A 20401-nucleotide genomic window follows, 5' to 3' on the forward strand; every position below is an offset into this window, starting at 1 on the left:
ATTCCAGGCCCCCACCACCCTCTGTGTAAAAAACGTCCCTCTGATGTCTGAGTTATACTTCGCCCCTCTCAGCTTGAGCCCGTGACCCCTCGTGATCGTAACCTCATATGACAAGCCCTTCATTCCAGGCATCATTCTTGTGAACCTCCTCTGGACCGCCTCCAAGGCCAGCACATCCTTCCTTAGATATGGGACCCAAAACTGTTTACTTACGGACCGTAAATCACTTCTCTTTGTCCACAACATAAACTTTACACTTCAAATCCTCTCTCACGGTGGTGAAATGATTCAATCTCCTTTGAATAACAGTCTGTCCTCCAGGCACAGTTCATCTTTGTGTTGAAAGACACAGCATTCTGGGGTGGCATTTCTCTTATGTCAGCCCATCCTTAATCATTCCTAAAATTTCACATCTTCAGCTACTCAGATCATTTGCTAATTCTTGGCCATTCTTTCTCGGGTTGGACTGGAACCTGAAATCTCAGGATTTCTCTCTTAAAATGTTCCTTTTGTGAGTGGCAAAGTCCCTGCTGCTCCTTCAGATGGATCACATGACCGCGTAGAAACTGGCAGTGCCACTGGAGGCCTCCACCTGAAGTAGCTGAAGGGGACAGGCCAATACATACAGACCTGCAGCAAAAGCCAGTTGCCAACTCTGGGGAGGCGGTGGTGTAGTGGTATTGTCACTGGATTAGTAATCCAGAGACCCCCGGGCATGATCTGGGACATGGGGTCAAATCCCACCACGGCAGATGGTGAAAAATGAATTCAATAAAATTCTGGAAATAAAAATCTAATGGTGACCATGTAACCATTGCCGATTGTCGCAAAAAAAACCCCATCTGTTTCACTCATGTCCTTTCGTGAGGGAAATCTGCCGTCCTTACCTGGTCTGGCCTACATGTGACTCCAGATCCACAACAGTACGGTTGACTCTCAAATGCCCTCTGAAATGGAGGAGAGTTAGGGAAGGGCAGTGAATGCTGACCCAGCCAGTGACGCCCACATCCTATTAAAAAATTAATTTTAAAAAACGTACGCACATACTGAGAGACTGTCACTCCCAGGCCCATAACCAGGCAACTGGCACTCCTGTGCTCTCAGGCCCATCAGCCACTTGATTATCTCCATGAAGGACACGCACTATTCAATTACGTTGTTACACGATGCTGTTCAGTGCACTTTGTTGCAGCATGGCCGCGATACAAGAGAATGCTGTAAATCTCGTGTTGAGGCCCCATCAAAGAAAAATCTTTGTGTTCCTTTTCTCCAGATCAGAGCCCCCTCCCCCTCTGCGCAGCCAGAAGCCCGGCCACCCGAGTTGGGCTTTCAAATCTTTTTAAATTCTGGGCTGTTCACATCAGGTCTGCTCTTTTACTTAAACTCTTTTGACTGAAGGACATTAATAAACCAACAACAGTACCATGAGGAGAGCTTAACTGAAATAGCAAAAGCAAATCATACCTATTTTTGGAAATGTTTTGATGACTTAACCTGTCAATCTAAATAGAATATTCCCACAGATAATGTTCCCAATTTACCAACTCCACAAACCAGAGATACAAGCCTGGTAAACATGACACCCTCTGTAATGCGCAACTGATAATCATAGAATCGTAGAAACCCTAACAGTGCAGAAAGAGTCCACTCGGCCCATCGAGTCCACACTGACAACAATCCCACCCAGGCCCTATCCCCATAACCCTACATATTTGCCTCGCTAATCCCTCTAACCTACGCATCCTGGGACACTAAAGGGCAATTTAACATGGCCAATCAAACTAACTCGCACATCTTTGGACCGTGGGAGGAAACCTGAGCACCCGGAGGAAATCCACGCAGACACGAGGAGAATGTGCAAACTCCACACAGACAGTGACCCGAGCCGGGGATCGAACCCGGGTCCCAGGAGGTCTGAGGCAGCAGTTCTAACCACTGTGACACCGTGGATAGGATTTTTATAACTTGTTTTTTCAGATGCACTGACGTAGGTCTGGAAGGAGTACCGCCCTGTTAGAGATTAAGTAAACCACTGATGAGGTTTCAGGGTAGCTAAGTTATTTGAACCTCAGCTGATGGTCGATGCTGCCACTTTGGGAGTTGCTCCAGGTCCAGGTAAGGTCTCAAGTTCAGGGCTGAGAGCCACAGCCAACAATAAAACTAGCAAACTTTCAGTGGTGATGGAGGAAGGGCTTAAACCTTGAGGGAAAATGGCTGCTAAACAGGTGGCGCATCCTTCAGGAAGGGCACTTGTGTTTCCTTTAAGCTCACATGAGGAAGGCAAACCACCCCCCCCCCCCCCACCCCCCTCCATTGGTATTCTCATTGGTATTGAAAATGTAAGGTTTTTACAAGCAACTGAAGAGGTGTGAAGCAATGAGCAGAGGACCTGCCCTTACACAAGTCACTTCTATAAATCTGGCTTGTAAATTCTCAATCTATATTCATTTATACTTGAAGAAAAAGAATAATTTTTATACCTTAGTCTCTCATCACCTGGGTACTCTCAGCCTCTTTTAGCCTCAACTGGATCTCCCAATATTTCCCATGTTACGTTGCCTCAAGAAAGCTTGGTTTTTCCATTACATTCAAATACTTTTATTCCCTCAGGAACTTGTCCAGGTCTGAGGCGCTCAAGTCAGGTGACCCTGACCAATACAAGAATTCCAGATATGACCTACAGAGATCCATCAAAGATGCCGAAAGACAGTATTGGACCAAGCTAGAGTCCCAGGCTAGCCAGACAGAATCCCACTGACGATGGCAAGGTCTGCAAGACATAACAGGCTACTAGATAAGGCATGTAGAATTGCTAGCACCAACGTACCCCTTTCTGTTGAGCTCAACGCAGTATATGCCCGTTTTGAGCAAGAGGTCAGTGAGAGCACGCCCTCCACCCCGGAAGTCTCGGCCGAACCTGTATCCGAGGTCACCATCACGGACGTCAGATCAGCCTTCTCAAAGTTAACCCACGGAAAGTGACTGGCCCATTTGGGGTACCCAGAGAAGCACTCAGATCCTGCACAGACCAGCTGGCGGGGGTATTAGCAGACATTTTTAACCTCTCTTTTCACCAATCTGAGGTCCCTATCAGCTTCAAGAAGACGACCATCATCCCTGTACCAAAGAAAAGCCAGGCAGCGTGCCTTAATGACTATCGTCCGGTGGCTTTGACATCCAATCATTATGAAGTGCTTCAAAAAGTTAGTCATGGTACGAATCAATTCCGACCTCCCAGATTCACTAGAGTTCACCTACTGCCGCAACAGGTCCGCAGCAGACGCCATCTCCCTGATCCTGCACTCAACCTTGGAACACCTAGATAACAAATCTACCTATGTCAGACTCCTGTTTATTGACTACAGCTCAGCCTTCAACACCATTATTCCTACGAAACTCATCTCCAAACTCCATGACCTGGGACACAGCTCCTCCCTCTGTGACTGGATCCTAGACTTCCTAACCCACAGACCACAATCAGTAAGGATAGGCAACAACACCTCTTCCATGATCATCCTCAACACCAGTGCCCCACAAGGCCTCCTCAGCCTCTTACTATATTCGTCATATACCTATGACTGTGTGGCCAAATTCCCCTCCAACTCGATTTTCAAGTTTGCTGATGACACCACCGTAGTGGGTCGGATCTCAAACAACGATGAGTCAGAGTACAGGAAAGAGGTAGAGAATCTGGTGAACTGGTGCAACCACAACAATCTCTCCCTCAATGTCAACAAAACGAAGGAGATTGTCATCGACTTCAGGAAGTGTAGAGGAGGACACTTCCCTGTCTACATCAACGGGGACAAAGTGAAAATGGTTGAGAGCTTCAAGTTTCTAGGTGTCCAGATCACCAACAACCTGTCCTGATCCCTCCATGCTGACGCTATAGTTAAGAAAGCCCACAAATGCTTCTACTTTCTCAGAAGACTAAGGAAATTTGGCATGTCAGCTACTACTCTCACCAACTTTTACAGGTGCACCGCAGAAAGCATTCTTTCTGGTTGTTATCACAGCTTGGTATGGCTCTGCTCTGTCCAAGACTACAAAAAACTACTAAAGGTTGTGAATGTAGCCCAGTCCATCACACAAACCAGCCTCCCATCCATTGACTCTGTCTACACCCCCCCACTGCTTGGAAAAGCAGCCAGCATAATCAAAGACACCTCCATGCACCCAGGACCTACCATCTTTCACCTTCTTCCATCAAGAAAAAAATACAAAAGTTTGAGGAGACATACCAACCGACACAATAACAGTTTTTTCCCTTCTGGAGTTCTCCACCTGAAGGCAGGCCCAAGCCACACTGCCATGATCTGCACCATGGTTAGTGCAAGGAGGCAGGTCCTGAATCTAGCCCAGTCAGAACCGAGTGCTGTTGGCACCAATCTACCACACCAGCTATCCAACCAGCCCCCATGAAGGCATACAAGTTGCTGTGGCAACATTGTAATCTGGAGCTGCGGATATTGATCAGAGAGGCTCCAATTTCTTTCCAACACATGGGAGATCAGGAATCTCTCCCACTCTCCCGCCTGTTATTGCCGTTATGTTTGGAAAATGTACAAGTTGATACTCAACCTGCTTGAGCTGCATTCTGAACACACTTTCCTTGGCCATCAAGTCCTGGAATGGGACTTGAACCTGGAATTTCTAACTCAGAAGCAAGGACGCTTACCACCGCGCCGCAAGACTTCCAGATAAGTACTGCATTGATGGGTTTAGATCTGAAGTTTTGGTTTGAGAACCTGTTAATTCTGAGGTAAAGGTTCTTTGAACTCAGTCAAGTTGATGCCCAAGTCTTCCACAATTCCTGATCCAATCAAATCATCATTTAATCTGGATTTGGAGCAGGAGAGCTACCTTCTTGGTCATGAATGAGGTCATAAGAGGCTGAAGATCAATAGACGGGAGTACTACATACTCTCACAAAAGGCACCAAATTGTTTCTCCAATAAAAGTTTTTTCTAAAATTATCTACAAAGAATCTATGATTCTATGAAAATAGTTTTTCTTTAACTTAAATTTGATGATCAAGTCTCAACAATTGATAAACCAATCACTATTCAATGGTACCAGTGCTTTTTCTTAGTCTTACAAAAATTGGAAAAAAAACCCCAATACTGATAAAATGTTACCTTCCTTAATGTTGAAAAAGAAAGTTAGTGCAAGTATCTTCACTGCTCAAAGAAATATAATTACTCAATAAAATCTCATCACAGTGGCAACACTCCACCTTCAGCACTTTTTTAAAAAGTTTATTTGTGTCACAAGTAGGCTTACATTAACACTGCAATGAAGCTACTGTATAAATCCCCTAGTCGCCACACTCCGGCGCCTGTTCGGGTACACTAAGAGAGAATTTAGCATGGCCAACCAGAACGGCATTCGGACTGTGGGAGGAAACCGGAGCACCCGGAGGAAACCCGCACAGACACAGGGAGAAGGTGCAGACTCCACACAGACAGTGACCCAAGCCGGGAACCGAACCCAGATCCCTGGCACTCTGAGGTAGCAGTACTAACTACTGTGCCACCGAGCTGCCCTTGGTCTATCAACAAAGTTCCACAAATGAAAGATCACATCTCTGGTTTGAAAAGCAGATTTGGCAGCAACACCAAATCCATCGTTTCATCATTTAAAAATAACCTAAATTCCTGAGTCACATATCAATACTCCATCCCATCCAAGCTGGCTTCAGTTTCTGCTTCCATAAGACCATAAATCATAGGAGCAGAATTAGGCCACTTGGCCCATCGAGTCTGCTCCGCCATTCAATCAAGGCTGATATTTTTCTCATCCCCATTCTCCTGCCTTTTCCCCATAATCCCTGATCCCTTTATTAATCAAGAACCTATCTATCTCTATCTTAAAGACACTCGATGACCTGGCTTCCACAGCCTTCTGCGGCAAAGAGTTCCACAGATTCACCATTCTCTGTTTTAAAAGATCGTCCCTTCAGCCTGAGGTTGTGCCCTCTGGTTCTAGTTTTTTCGACTAGTGGAAACATCCTCTCCACGTCCACTCTATCCAGGCCTCGCATTATCCTGTAAGTTTCAATAAGGTCCCCTCTTATCCTTCTAAACTCCAATGAGTACAGACCCAGAGTCCTTAACTTGTGAACCTCCTCTGGACCCTTTCCAAGGCCAGCACATCCTTCCTTAGATATGGGGCCCAAAACTGCTCACAGTACTCCAAATGGGATCAGACCAGAGCCTTATACAGCCTCAGAAGTACATCCCTGCTCTTGTATTCCAGCCCTCTCGACATGAATGCTAACATTGCATTTGCCTTCCTAACTGCCGACTGAAAACACTTCAAACACTTGTTACATTTACTTAAACTAATTTGATCAATTTTTTAGTAAAGTATATCTGAGCACACATGTCCAATCTAGATATCGCTACATCATATTCAGATTATCATTTCTTCCTCTCTTCATTAACATAATATGCCAGCGTAATCACTATTTAAAACAGCCTGTTACTTATCCAACATCATTATAACAAAATCCGTCAGCCAACATCTCCTCTCTTTCCGCAATAGTAATCCCCTGTTATGTCTTGCCCAGCTTAGTGTCAATTTTCCAAGCAAAACGTTTTGCAGTAACAAGCTTTTAGGTACATGGCGCAGTGGCACAGTGGTTAGCACTGCTGTCTCACAGCTCCAGGGACCTGGGTTCAATTCCAGCCTTGGATGACTGTCTGTGTGGAGTTTGCACGTTCTTCCTGTACCTGCGTGAGTTTCCTTCGGGTGCTCTGGTTTCCTCGCACAGTCCAAAGATGTCCAGGTTAGGTGGATTGGCCATGCTAAATTGCCCCTTAATGTCCCAAGATGTTTAAGTTAGATGGATTAGCCATGGTAAATGTGTGGGATTACAGGGATAGGATGTGAGGAGAGGGCCTGGGTAAGATACTCTATCAGTGAGTCGGTGCAGACTCGATGGGCCGAATGGCCTCTTCCACACTGTAGGAATTCTATGATTCTATTCTATGATACACCTTCTTAATAAACAGTTTTAGAACCTAGATGTACTAGCACAAGAGGCCTTTCAGCCCATTACCCCATGGTTGCTTTCTGAAAAACTTAACCACTTAGTTCAAGTGTTCTTTCAAATGTTCTTCAAGTGTTTATCCACTTCTCATTTCAAAACCAATAGGATTCTGATTTCATCACCTGTTCTGAAAGGTCACGCTCTCCGACAAACTTTTCTCCCAACTTCTCCCTTGATTCTTTTGCTGATATTTTAAATTTATACCCTCTAGTTATGGATTCATTGATTAATAGAACATTTTCTTCATATTTACATTATCAAAACCTCTGAACTTTAAAAAGCTCTATGTCATCTTTTATTAACCTTCTATTAACTATTAGGGAAAAAAAGCCCATTTCACATTCCAGATATCTGCTCAGTAAACCCCTGTCGTTGTGAATTGTTCATGGAATGTGAGTACCATAGACAATTGCCCTTGAGAAGGTGGTGGTGCCTTCCTTACCTGCTGCAGTCCATGTGGTGTAGGTACACTCACAGTGCAAGTGGGGAGGGAATTCCAGTATTTTGACCCAGTGACAGCTTAGGAATGGCAATATATTTTAAAGATATTGTACGACTTGGAGAGGAACGTGCAGATAGTGGTGTTCTCATGCAATGGCTGTCCTTGACTTTCCAGGTGGTAGAAGACGCAGATTTTGAAAGTGCGGCTGAAGTGAGTTACTGTAATGATGCAGACGGTATGCGCTGCTGCCGCTGTGTGCCAGTGACGGAGTGAGTGTTTAACTTGGTGGATGGGGTGTGGATCGAGCGGGCTGATTTGCCCTGAATGCTGTTGAGCTCGAGCTTTTTTGGAGCGACACTTGTCCAGGCAAGTGGAGAGAATTCCATCACACTCCTGACTTGTGTCTTTAAGAGACAAGCTTTGAAGAATCAACAGGTGAGTTACTCACCAGAGAATTCCCAGCCTCTCACTTGCTCTTGCAGCCATGGTATGCCATGGTATTTATATGGCTTGTCCAGTTAAGTTGCTGGTCAATAGTAACCCAGAAGATGTTGACAGAGGGGTTTAGTGATGGTATCGAACATTCAGGGGAAATGATTAGATTCTCTTTTGTTGGAGATGGTCATTACCCGGCACTTGTATGGCACAAGTGTTACTTGTCGCTCCTCAGCCCAAACTTTAATATTCTCCTGATCTTGCTGCGTGATGACACAGACTGCCTCACTATTTGAGTTGCCTCAAATGGTGCTGAACACTGTGCAATCATCAGCAAACATCCCACTCTGCCTTACGATGGACAGAAAGTCATGGATGAAGCAGCTGAAGATAGGCCTCAGACACTCCTCTGAAGAATGCCAAGTCCTGGGGCTGAAATAATTGACCTCCAACCAACACAACCGACCTCCTTTATGATATGACCAGTGGAGAGTTTTCCCACTGATTATTATTGACCTCCATCATGCTAGGCCTCCTCGAAGCCACACTTGGTGGGGCAATCACTTTCACCTTGCCTCTGGAATTCGGCTTTTGCCCATGTTTGGACCAAGGTTGTAAACGGGGTCTGTGGCCAAATCGCAAACTGAACGTTAAGTGAGCAGGGTTGTTGCTGAATAGGTGCTGCTTGATAACACCATCAATGAGACCGTCCATCACTTTGCTGATGAATGAGAGCAGACTGATGGGCTGGTAATGGGCTGGGTTGGATTTGAGCTGTATTTTATGGGATAGGCCTAGTTTTCACATTGTCAGACAGATGCCAGTGTTGTCGCTGTACTAGAACAGTACGGCTGTTCATGGAATGGTCAGATTCTTCAGATATGCGGGTTAGACAACAGTGCATCCTTGTCGTTTTGTACGTCCTTCCTTCAGTTAGTGAGTTGGTTTCATTGCAAATGTATAAATATTTAATGAAAGCAAGTGAATAAATGCTTATAACATACATACACTTTTGCTTTTATTCATTCAAATGATCAGATTATGAATGAAAAACCATGTGGTAATTACGACAATTCATTCATTTAAAAGTACGCATGGGAACCTTTAGATTTCCCCTCTGAAATGCTATCAGAAATCTCCCCTCAGTCATGGAAACAATTCCTAATTAAGGTAAGTATATTTATCAATGCTGAATGGCCTGTCACTGCTCGGGACAAATTATCTCCAGTTATTAGTGGAAATAACTTTGAAATTCAGATGGACCACATAATCTGCCAAGATGCCTCAGAGGAGAAATGACAAGAACACAGCTCAATTTAAGCATTTGCCGAAAATGAAAAATCAACAAAGCTTCAAGAACAATTTAACCTCGGAGTGTTTTGTCCTTTCTGGGAATTCTCACTTTATTTACTTTGCTTTATTCCGTCAAGTTTTTGAAAGATGGAAATTGATGATAGAATCATATCACACAAAGGGTGAGGAAAACAATGACAGTTGAAAGTAAACCATAACTTTGTGCTTTTCTAACTGATGAAGCAACAACTTTTTTTGGATTGCGTTCAAGATTTTACTGGCCTCGGTTTTATGCTGTGGGCGCCCAAATCAAGCGCACGTGTCAACCCATCAGAGATGTCATTTGTGGGTAAAGTAAAGGAATTGTGTCAATGTCTTTCACTTCTATTAAATGAATAATAGATTAGTTGAATAATAATACTTGCTTTCAATGAAAATCAATGCTATTGTCAGGGTTTCTCAATCACTGAATGCCTGGTCTGACAATATGTCAACATGATTTATTCAAAGTCTGTCTTTCCTTCTGGTTTGAGTTGGTGTTTCTATATTGAGAAGTTAACAATTCCTACGGGCACCGAGTAACGTTTGTTCCCACTGGGCAATGATTTCTGATGTAGGTCTATAATATTCAAACTATTAAGTTGATCACCAAAGCCATTACACATATCCATTTTACTTTCAGCTGCTGTCCAGTGAATACCCTGGTTTATTGATTCCAAATATGCTCGAAGTTCTCTCTCATTATATATATATATATATATATTTATATTACTGAAAAGACCAGCTCTTCCATCTGCTTAATGTGGTATCAACAGAGACAGAAGTGAAACATTTACTGAACTTATAATGCTATTCCTCAGATCCAGTCATACTGGAGAACAGCTTGCATACCAACTTTCCCCCCCCAAGCTAAAGAACATGTAAAAACATTTGACAAGTCACTAATATAAAACAGTCACTGTTTACATTTGGAAATCAATAAATAAGCAAGTTTTTTTTATAGAATACCCAAACTGGATCTGATATAATCTACAGTTCTGTGCAACCGCCATCTTACATACTGTTATTTCCCCCTTCCACTCCCCTCAACTGTAATAGCTCCCCTCCCACCGATTTCACTCTTCTTCCTATCTTCTCCCTCTTGACCTCACGACCTTCACCTTACTCACCATTTTCACAGAATAGAATCCTACAGTGCAGAAGGAGGCCATTCGGCCCATCGAGCCTGCACCGACAACAATCCCACCAACGCCCTATCCCCATAACCCCACCTACTTATCCTGCTAATCCCCTTGACAGTAAGGGGCAATTTAGCATGGTCAAATCAACCTGACCCACACATCTTTGGACTATGGGAGGAAACTGGAGCACCCGGAGGAAATCCACACAGACACGGGGAGAACATGCAAACTCCACACAGACAGTGACCCGAGGCTGGAATCGAACCTGGGCCCCTGGCACTGTGAAGCAGCAGTGCTAACCATTGTGCCTCCGTGCCGTCCATTTGACCTGTTCCTGCCAGTCCTCTCTTCATTGTTTCCTTTATCCTCAATCAGCATCGCCCCTTTTCCACTTAGTTTCACCCCCTCCACTCCACTCTTTCCCTGCTCTTGACTATTTGACTATTGGCAGCGCTCCGAAAGCTTATGGTATTTGCTACCAAATAAACCTGTTGGACTTTAACCTGGTGTTGTGAGACTTCTTACTGTACTTGACTATTTTCACATAGACTGCTCTTGCAGGCTGCCCTGTGGCAGGGTGAAACTTGGTGTTAACTTTATAAATTGCTCACAGTGCCTATAATGCATCTGTGGAGTTTAAAATTTTTAAAATATCTGTTAAGTGCTGAAAAGAAAAACTAATCACTTTATTAAAAAGGACAAAAAAGAGCATAAAATACATTAAACCAGAACCCACTATCATTGCTCTGACATTCAACCCAGTCTGTTAAAAACAAGATCAAATTGGAACATTTCTCGAGAGGAAGTTAGTGCTTTTCTCCTGTAAACTTTGATTAAAATTTGTATATATTCTGTTTGGCATTAACTGCAATCACAAATTGTGTCCTCAGTTGGCAGCATATTAGACCCATCAGCTCCTCAACTCCCTCTTGCTGATGGTTTCGGAAGTTGATCGACAAATGACTCATTTAAATACATAAGTCTACATCTTTTCACTCCTGGTTTGTCACTGTGATACCTCAAGAACAGCCTGACATACCAACTGTCAACTCTGAATGAGCCTGGGTGGCACAGTGGTTAGCACTCCTGCCTCACAACACCAGGGACCCGGGTTCGATTCCCAGCTTGTGTATGTGGAGTCTGAACATTTTCCCCGTGTCTGCATGGGTTTCCTTCAAGTACTCCAGTTTCCTCCCACAGTGCGAAAGACGTGCTGGTTAGGTGCATTGGCCACGCTAAATTCTCTCTCAGGTGTACCCGAACAGGCGCCGGAGTGTGGCGACTTGGGGATTTTCACAGTAACTTCATTGCAGTGTTAATGTAAGCCTACTTGCGACACTAATAAACTGTAAGTCATGTCGGGAGACTGGCCATTCTCACTCAACATCGTGGAATGGATGATGAGAGAAGAGAAAGCGAGTCATGAGTCTCCACGGGCGATCAAAGTGAAACTTTCAATGTTTGTCTTATATTTCCCAAAAGATGAAAGCAGCGCTTGTTTTTACAATGAGAAACCGGGAGAAATTCGTTGAGCAGAACTCTGGAAAATAACCCTGTGCTTTTGGAGTTGCAGCAAAAATAAAGTCAGCAAAATAAAAAAACCCTACACTGTTCTGATGTGAAGAGGCCAGAAAGGGAATAAGTAATCAAAATGGATTGTTGTGAAGTATGTGAAAACAAAAAAAAAAGGAAATTGCTTCAGATGGCACACAATGGTCAAAGTCCCAGAATACATGAAGCAATTCTTTACAACAGCTTGCGAAATAACACCCCAGTGAGATCAAGTCATGTTAAAATTATAATGAAACCTTTAAGAGGCCTCTGCATTTACATTTCATTACTCAGTAAGCAACAACTGCTTTCCTGTGGATCCAGCACTCAGAAATTAAAACCTTAAAAAAATGTATATATATATATATATCTGGCAACTGTGTGGCAGAGTAAATAAGTCACTGGCCTTTCACAGTGGCACAGTGGTTAACACTGCTGCCTCACAGCGCCAGGGACCCGGGTTTGATCCCCAGCTTGGATCACTGTCTGTGTGGGGTTTGTACATTCTCCCTGTGTCTGCGTGGGTTTTCTTCGAGTCCAGTTTCCTCCCGCAGTCCAAGGATGTTCAGGTTAGGTTAATTGGCCATGCTAAATTGTCCCTTAGTGTTAGGGGAATTAGGAGGGTAAATATGTGGGGTTTCGGAGATAGAACCTGGGTGGGATTGTTGTCAGTGCAGGCTCAATGGGCTGAATGGCCACCTTCTGCACTGTAGGGGGTTCTATGATTACTGAAGCTCAAGTCCAATTTGGATTCATTTTGTTTCTTAACATGGATCCCAGTGTAAAACCAGTTTGAACAAGTCAAAGGCATTTCCTGCAATGGGATAGATCTAATGATTCACATGAGACGTGGCGGGGGGTTGGATATGGGGGGGGGTTGGAGCGGATAGTGTCAATGATACTGCAGGGGGGGCTCAGGATGGGCTGAAGCATATTGTTGCAGCAAATGAAAAAGCAGCTCAAGTCTTTATCTGGCTGTATTACACTGATACTGGGAGCGGCCAATTCTGTCAGTGGATGCCTGAAATGGGAAGATTTTCCATTCCGCATCTACACCAGCAGATGAATTTGAGAGAAAATAAATGCAGAAAATATCCAGCAGGTCAGGCAGTGTCTGTAGAAGCTGATATTTTAGGTCCTACACCCATTATTAAGACCGGCAGATACTAACATGACCAACATGTGAAGAGGAACAGACTAAGGAAGGAGAGGGGGTACAAGAGAAAAACATCAGATGCAGGAAAAGAAATAGAATATGTGTGTGATTTACTCGAATGGACTGTAGTGGAAATGGCAGAAGTGACATTAGCAAAAGATTTTAAAAAAGGCATTGTGACAGAATTCAAAAATCATATATGGGACATGGGAACCAGAAAAAGGGGGTTGAGGTAGTGAGGGAAGTCAGACATCACAGGAGATGATTGGGTGGGCGGGGTGGGATATGTGGAGAGGACGTGGTCGTGGGGGTCCCATTACATGGTGTTGAAAAGGTAAGCTTAGTGGGTCAATGGTCCCATTTCACTAATAAAGGCATCTATCTCTTGGATCATGACCTTCTCACCTTCCATTTGTGGAGTACGAGGACGCATGAGGATGGCCTCAACCGGGATCCTGGATTCATGTCACACTACATGTAACACCCACCATTTGGCCTGGGCTTGCAAAACCCTATTAACCGTCCTGTCTTGAGACAATTCACACCTCTTTAACCTGTGATTTTCCCTTTCTCCACTCACATTGTATGTTCCTGTAAAGACTCGATTACCTGTAAAGACTTGCATTCCAACCATTATCTTGCAATTATGCCTTTGCCTATATATGCTGTGTTTGTGAACCCATCTCTCCACTCATCTGATGAAGGAGCAGTGCTCCAAAAGCTCATGATATTGGACTTTAACCTGGTGTTGTGAGACTTCGTACTGTGCCCACCTTCCATTTGTCAGTATTCCCAGAGGTCTGGGAATCTGACTTGCAGGTGTTAAAAATACATCTCAAGTTAAGGATGTCACGTGTCTCCTGTTTAAAAGGTTTCAGTCACCAACCTACCTCCTGAGAGCCAGTTGGTTTGATACAATCTCTGTAAATAACAATAACTTCAAAAAAGATATTCACACTTCCAGGGACTGACAGAAAGGATCAGCTGACAAGATTTCAAGGTTTAAGACTTTCATTAACTGAAAGCAATGTCGATTAAACATTTTTTTTTTAGGTAATTTATACTCTAATCTACAGAAAATGTCCTTGTTAATGCTTTAACATAATTGAAAATCTCCCTCCATGGTTAAACTTTACTTGGTCCCTTAGGTAGACACTATTTTTCCACAACCAGTCCAAAGTGATTTTCAGCTCCCAAGGACTTGCTTGCCTTATTTTCCTTTTCCAGGCAGATAACTTTGAATTCCCAAACTGACTTTTGCAGTAAACAATAGCCTGGAATTTTCTCCCCCTCGCCAAAGCTGGGCGAACCTTCCAGCCTCCACAAACTAAGCCCAACCATCTTCAGCTGCTTCATCAATGACCTTCCTTCTATTATAAGGTCAGAAGTGGGGATGTTCAATGATGATTTCCCAATATTCACCACCATTTGCCACTCCTCAGATACTGAAGCAGCCCACATGCAAATGCTGCAAGACCTGGACAATATTCAGACTTGGGCTGACAAGTGGCAATTAACATTCACGCCACATAAGTGTCAGACAATAATCATATCCATCAAGAGAGATTCTAGCCATCATCCTTTGACATTCAATAGCATTACTATTGGTAAATCCCCCACAGTCAACCTCCTGGGGGCTACCATTGACTAGAAACTGAGCTGGACCAGCCATATAAATATTGTGGCTATGAATCCTGTGGTGAGTAACTCACCTCCTGACTCCCAAAAGCCAGTCCACCATCTACAAGGCATAAGTCAGGAGTGTAATAGAACACTCTACACTTGCCTGGGTGAGCACAGGTCTAACAATACTCAAGAAGCTCAACATCATCCAGGACAAATTGACACCCCTTCCACAAATATTCACTCCCTCCACCCACCGACACAGTGTGGCAGCAGTGTGTAGGATCTACAAGATGCAGAGCAGAAACTCACCAAGGATCCTTCAGCAGCACCTTCCACCTGATACAAATAGACTTTGAATCCACACACTAGCTTTTACAACGATTCCTCCCTCTAGCCAAAGTTAGGCAAACCTTCCAGTCTTGTTTAATATTTAACATCCAAGCCACAAAGGCTTTCTCCCAGCAGAATTCAGAATATGTCACATGAACCCTTCATTCCTCCATTTTACCCTTAATTATGGACACAGTCATGAAAGATAACATCTTACAAAAACCTTACGTTCGTATCAGATCATCCATTTCTTGTCACACTTCTATTAAGAGGCTGCAAATTAAAACAAAAGTACCATCAAAGCAGCTAACTGCTGAAGAAAATACTTATATGTTTCTTTTGAAATGCCATACATCAACTATCGCACAAAATCCCAGGGGAAAATTAACGTTTAGATTATTTACCGCTCTATTGGATTACAGTGAATGTGTGTGCGTTAAGACATAGTCCAGTCATCAAGTTTGCACAAGATACTGCTGGGCAGTTTCCTTCTTAAAACAGTAATTCCCTTCTGTATCGGAGCCCTACTGCATGTCAAAACAAAGGATGTTGGGAGATTTCAGAGAATGAGCCAATACCCCATTGATTCAGATGAGTCTGGCACACGAGAAATGGAAATTCGAACTGCTAAATTAACCATGTAAATCAAAGTTTTCGATTTTTTTTCCCCAGCAAGAATTCTGCTCAAGTAAATAAAAACTTAAGTAATATGGAAGTGTAGAGTCCGGGCTGCACCAAAATCTTGGAAATTTTAGGAATATCAACCGTACTGAACCCTACCGAAAATAAAGTGTTGAATCTGTTTACCCTAATCAAAGCTGCAAATGACATCCTCGTGGCTGTGCCTGGGCTACACTGTTGATGCGCGTTATCACACACGAGGCTTGAGATGCTCAAGGAAATAAAGGCTTTTATTTACTATTACAACGAAGCTACCATGTATAGTACACGATCCCAGACTGAGGGGTCCCAGACAGAGCAGTGACCTTTATACCTCTCCCAGGAGGCGGAGCCCGACTGGGATGTACCATAATAACTATAATACAGGTGTAACAGCCCAACCCTAACCCCAACAGCAACAAGTAGAACAACCCATCCCTAACCCCAACAGCAACATATATACATACTCGTAGTACTGGCCAGACCCTGGCTCAGTACTACCTAGTGGGAACCAACGATGGTTCACCACAACTGTACTTCCCCATTATTCTCAATCTCTCTTGTCTTTGAGACAGTTAGCCATGTTATCAACCTTCAAAACCTCTCCAGCTGAGTTGGACTCGGAGGTGAAAAGTGAGTGAGTCAAGACTCGACAACAATATGATTCGGAGCAAAGATGCAGATCCAATACAGAGCAGGGCTGGGCTCTTCAGATGGGAGAAAATGAAACTAATAGCAACTTGTAACTAAAGCTACTCGGGGACCAACATACTCGGAAAAGCTGCATCACAAATAACCAGCACTCTCTTTGGTTCCAGTCTTACCAACTTAAAAATGGTCAGGGAGAGATTCTCCTGCAATTGCTTCTCTTACCACATTACCAGGGCCTCCCCCCTCCCTCCCTCCCCCCCACCCCCATTACCATGAATTCCCCAAGCATCTACCTGTGGTTGACTCCCATTTCTCATCTGCATCCTGCCTGTCAGAAAAGGACAAACTTGTATTTATGCAGTTCCTTTCATGACCACGGCACTTCCCAAGGTACAATGAAATATTTCTAACGTGTAGTCACTGTTGTAATGGAGGAAAGAGGGCAGCCAATTTATGCACCGCAATATCCCACAAATAGCAATATGACAGTGAGCAGATAATCTGTTATAATGACTACGATTGGGGGTAAAATTGGCTAGGACACTGGGGAGAATTCCTCTGCTCTGCTTTGAAAATAGTATCATGGGATCTTTTACATCCACCTGAAACAACAGATGGGGCCTCAGTTTATCTGAAATTATCTATATCATTATACGTCATCTGAAAGTCGGCACCTTGGATTGTGCACTCTTTCAGGAGTACACTGGAGTGTCGGCCTTGATTTTTGAGCTCAAGTCTTGGGCAAGGTGTTTGAATCCATAACTTTGACTCAGAAGCGAGTGTGTTACAAACTGGGCCACGGCTCTCAGCTGAGGATATTAAATTAGGTTCCAGGTGTGTACTGATAACAGCCAGGGTGACCTCATCATCCAATGCCTCTTGTGCTGTTAAATTGTTTTGTGCAACATCCAATGCTAGATAAGCTGCAATTTCCTCCATTAAACATTGGGAAGATCATTGCCATTATTTTTACCTGTGTTCACTGCTAACTCCATTCCCCTGCTGCCAATTCCAGCCCCACCACTATCTCTGGCTGAGCCAGATGTTTGAAACCTTTGATCAGGAGCCAAGTTTCCAAGCATCACATCCTCTCCACGACCAAGACTTTCACCTCCTGATGCCTTCCTGGTTGGCCTCCCAACTTCCACCCTCTACAAACGTCAGCTCATTGAAAGCTCAGCTGCCCATATACTAACCGGCACCAAGACTTGTTCACCCATCTTTCCGATATTCACTGATCTACAACAGCTTCAATAACACCTCAACATTTAAAATTCTCAACCTCCTGTTTGAATCCATACGAGGCATCGCCACTTCCCACCTCTGTAGCCTCACAAGCCCTCCAAGAGCACTGTTTTCTTCTGAAACTAATCATATATGTATTCCCCTATATTTTCACCCCCAACACTAGTGTCGTGCTTTTAGCCATCGAGGCCCTTCGCTCTGAAATTCCCTTCTCAAACCTCCCTGCCTCTTCATACCTCTATCTTCAAAACCTTGTTTAACAGAACTCTTTGAACAAGGTTTTTGTCCCCTCTTCCAATATCATATTTGGCTTGGTATCAAACATTGTCTGATTATGTTCCTCTGAAGCATTTTGGGTTTTGCTATGGAAAAGGTGCTACAAGTTGTTGCTCATGCCCTGTGTAAATGCCACTCCTGCAGATAGATCTGTCTGAAACTGGCTCTACTTAGCAGCACGTTGGCACAGCGCCAGAGACACGGGTTCAATTTCCGGCTTGGGTCACTGTCTGTGTGGAATTTGTATGTTCTCCCTGTGTTGATGTGGGTTCGCTCTGGTGAACATTTGGATGTAGAGCCAAGGGAGGAATAATTCCACATTGCACCCCCCCCCCTCCCTCCGAGTGTCTATTCAGCAGCTGACCAGCCAGATGGAAGGCATTTCACCCATTAAGGTTTTAGCTACTTTTCTAATACCTTTCCTTATAGTGCAGTGATTTACAAGTTAATCTGCATAAAAGCAGCTAGTTCCGGGGGACAATCCCCTCTGTTCTCAGCCATCAATGAGTAATACTGAAAAGTAGGATCCTAACTCCTGCACCATTTTGCGTTGGAAAAATCTTGGGAGGCAGCAGAAAAGCAATTCATGCCCCACTCAAACTCTTTGAAGTTACCAGACACTGATGGGGATCAATTGAAAGGTCCATCTACTCAGTTTGGAGGGGGTGAGTAAAAAAGGTTGAAGAGCAATGTAAAAAAACCAAAGGGAGGTGAAAAATTAAAATAAACCACTTGAGAATAAAAAATGATCGAAATGTTCCTGGCGCAGTGGCTTTTGCTAGGGATTGGTCCAGCTGCCTTTGCTTCAAGTACTTAAGACCTTCAACACTGACAATTTAAGCTTAGAGTTAGTCAATGTTTATCCTGCATGGCACATTTAAGAAATGCCAACTCTTGGCATGGAGCCAGAGTGCCAGTAATGGCAAGTAGGAAATCATTTAACCTTATCCCTACCAGTGATTTTACACCAATTTATTTTAATAGACCGAAAAACATATGTGAGCACTCAAAACATTGCTGATAAGTGTTTCCGACAGGTGAAATTCTGTCTTGGAAGAGAGTGCATGCATCAATTTAACCTTTCATTTTAAATTTCAATAATTATTTTAAAAAGTTAGCTCACTGGAACCATGTGTTCACCCGCATTTTATTACATTTTGAAACTATCTAACATATTGAATGTGATGAATTTTCTTTTTAAAAGGGACAGTTGATGTACTGCTATGGAATCTGGGAAGATCAGGTTCCTGAATGTGGCTGTGGAGTGATCTGGAGGTTATGGCAACATTGTGGGGCCACTGTCGCAAGCTTCCTAGCAACTAACTCAAGATGAAAGACCCAAGGAGAAAAAAGAAATGTGGAGGAAGAGATATTTCAGACCATAACAAATATACAGTGGACTTAAAATAAAAGTGTGACCAGTGACATTGCTCAAACAGTCTGAATGAATGCACACACAGCTGCGAGGAAGAAAGAGAGTTAAAAAAAAGATTCTTTATTTTTATTCCCAAGAACATGTCATCAATCATCAGTTCAAGGAGGTTCAAGTGTTGTCCATTTCAATGGAAATGCAAACATCAGACTTGATAAGCAGCAGCATTCTTTGTAGAAGGAATGAAAGCATCTAGCCATATAAAAGTTTCTTTCCTTGTGGAACTGTGAATTATAATGGTTTCCAGGTAAAGCACTGATAGAAACAACTCAACGCAGCAGAATGTCTAACCATCGACATGTTCATTCAACCCTTAAAGTCAAAGAGTTGTAACCGTAACACAACGTTTCGCACAATGCTGCTTACAGCTGCTTTGGGTCAATTGATATCTGCAGTAATATCAGCTTCAAAAGGGCCACAGAGATAATAATAGCTACGTCAATAAAGCCAGCTACCTCCACCCAAATTTACCATACAAAACTTGTCAAAAACTTAACATTTATAATCCAATTAACCTTTCCAAGCTGCCAGACTTTCTGCCCAACTACTACTAATAAAAGATCCACCCCCACTAGTCAGGAGGGAATCCAAACTCCAGCAGAACATAAAATGCCACACAGTGATTTTTGCATTGGGCAGATCCTGGAACCAACCCCAAGTACACAAAACACTCAGATGGTTTAATTGTCAACATTTTCCAAGCTCTAATATGTATAAAGGCAAAATACTGGGCGGCATGATGGCACAGAGGTCATCACCGCTGCCTCACAGTGTCAGGGATCCGGGTTTAATTCCAGCCTTGGGTCACTGTCTGCATGGCGTTCTCCCCGTGTCTGCGTGAGTTTCCTCCGGGAGCTCCGGTTTCCTCCCACAGTCCGAATGACGTGCTGGTTAGGCGCATTGGCCATGCTAAATTCTTAGGCGCTGGAGTGTGGCGACTAGGGGATTTTCACAGTAACTTCATTGCAGTGTTAATGTAAGCCTACTTGTAACACTCATAAATAAACTTTAAACTTTAAAAACTTAAAAATTTTAAGTGCCGATGCTGGAATCTGAAACAAAAACAGAA

The 20401-nt window shown here is 43.5% G+C and overlaps 1 protein-coding gene across 6 annotated transcripts in view; it reads right to left on the bottom strand.

Annotated features, from left to right (window-relative positions):
* The window catches only part of LOC144508555 (peroxidasin homolog), a 184172-nt gene that overhangs the window by 92604 nt on the left and 71167 nt on the right, over positions 1–20401 (bottom strand). Inside the window, exon 1 of one of the 6 annotated variants that reach the window (XM_078236615.1) lies at positions 1044–1370. The exons of 2 other annotated variants lie outside the window; for them this stretch is intronic. Coding sequence is in view for 2 of the 4 variants with exons in the window: in XM_078236612.1 (XP_078092738.1) it covers positions 1040–1131 (92 nt within the window). In the remaining 2 variants the exon portion in view is untranslated. Of the gene's footprint in view, positions 1–887; positions 1371–20401 lie in introns of those variants that run through there. 3 more of the 6 variants (XM_078236612.1, XM_078236616.1, XM_078236613.1) reach the window with 3 other exon arrangements.

The sequence above is a fragment of the Mustelus asterias genome, chromosome 20 (assembly GCF_964213995.1).
Source record: "Mustelus asterias chromosome 20, sMusAst1.hap1.1, whole genome shotgun sequence".
In the NCBI taxonomy this organism is placed as follows: domain Eukaryota; kingdom Metazoa; phylum Chordata; class Chondrichthyes; order Carcharhiniformes; family Triakidae; genus Mustelus; species Mustelus asterias.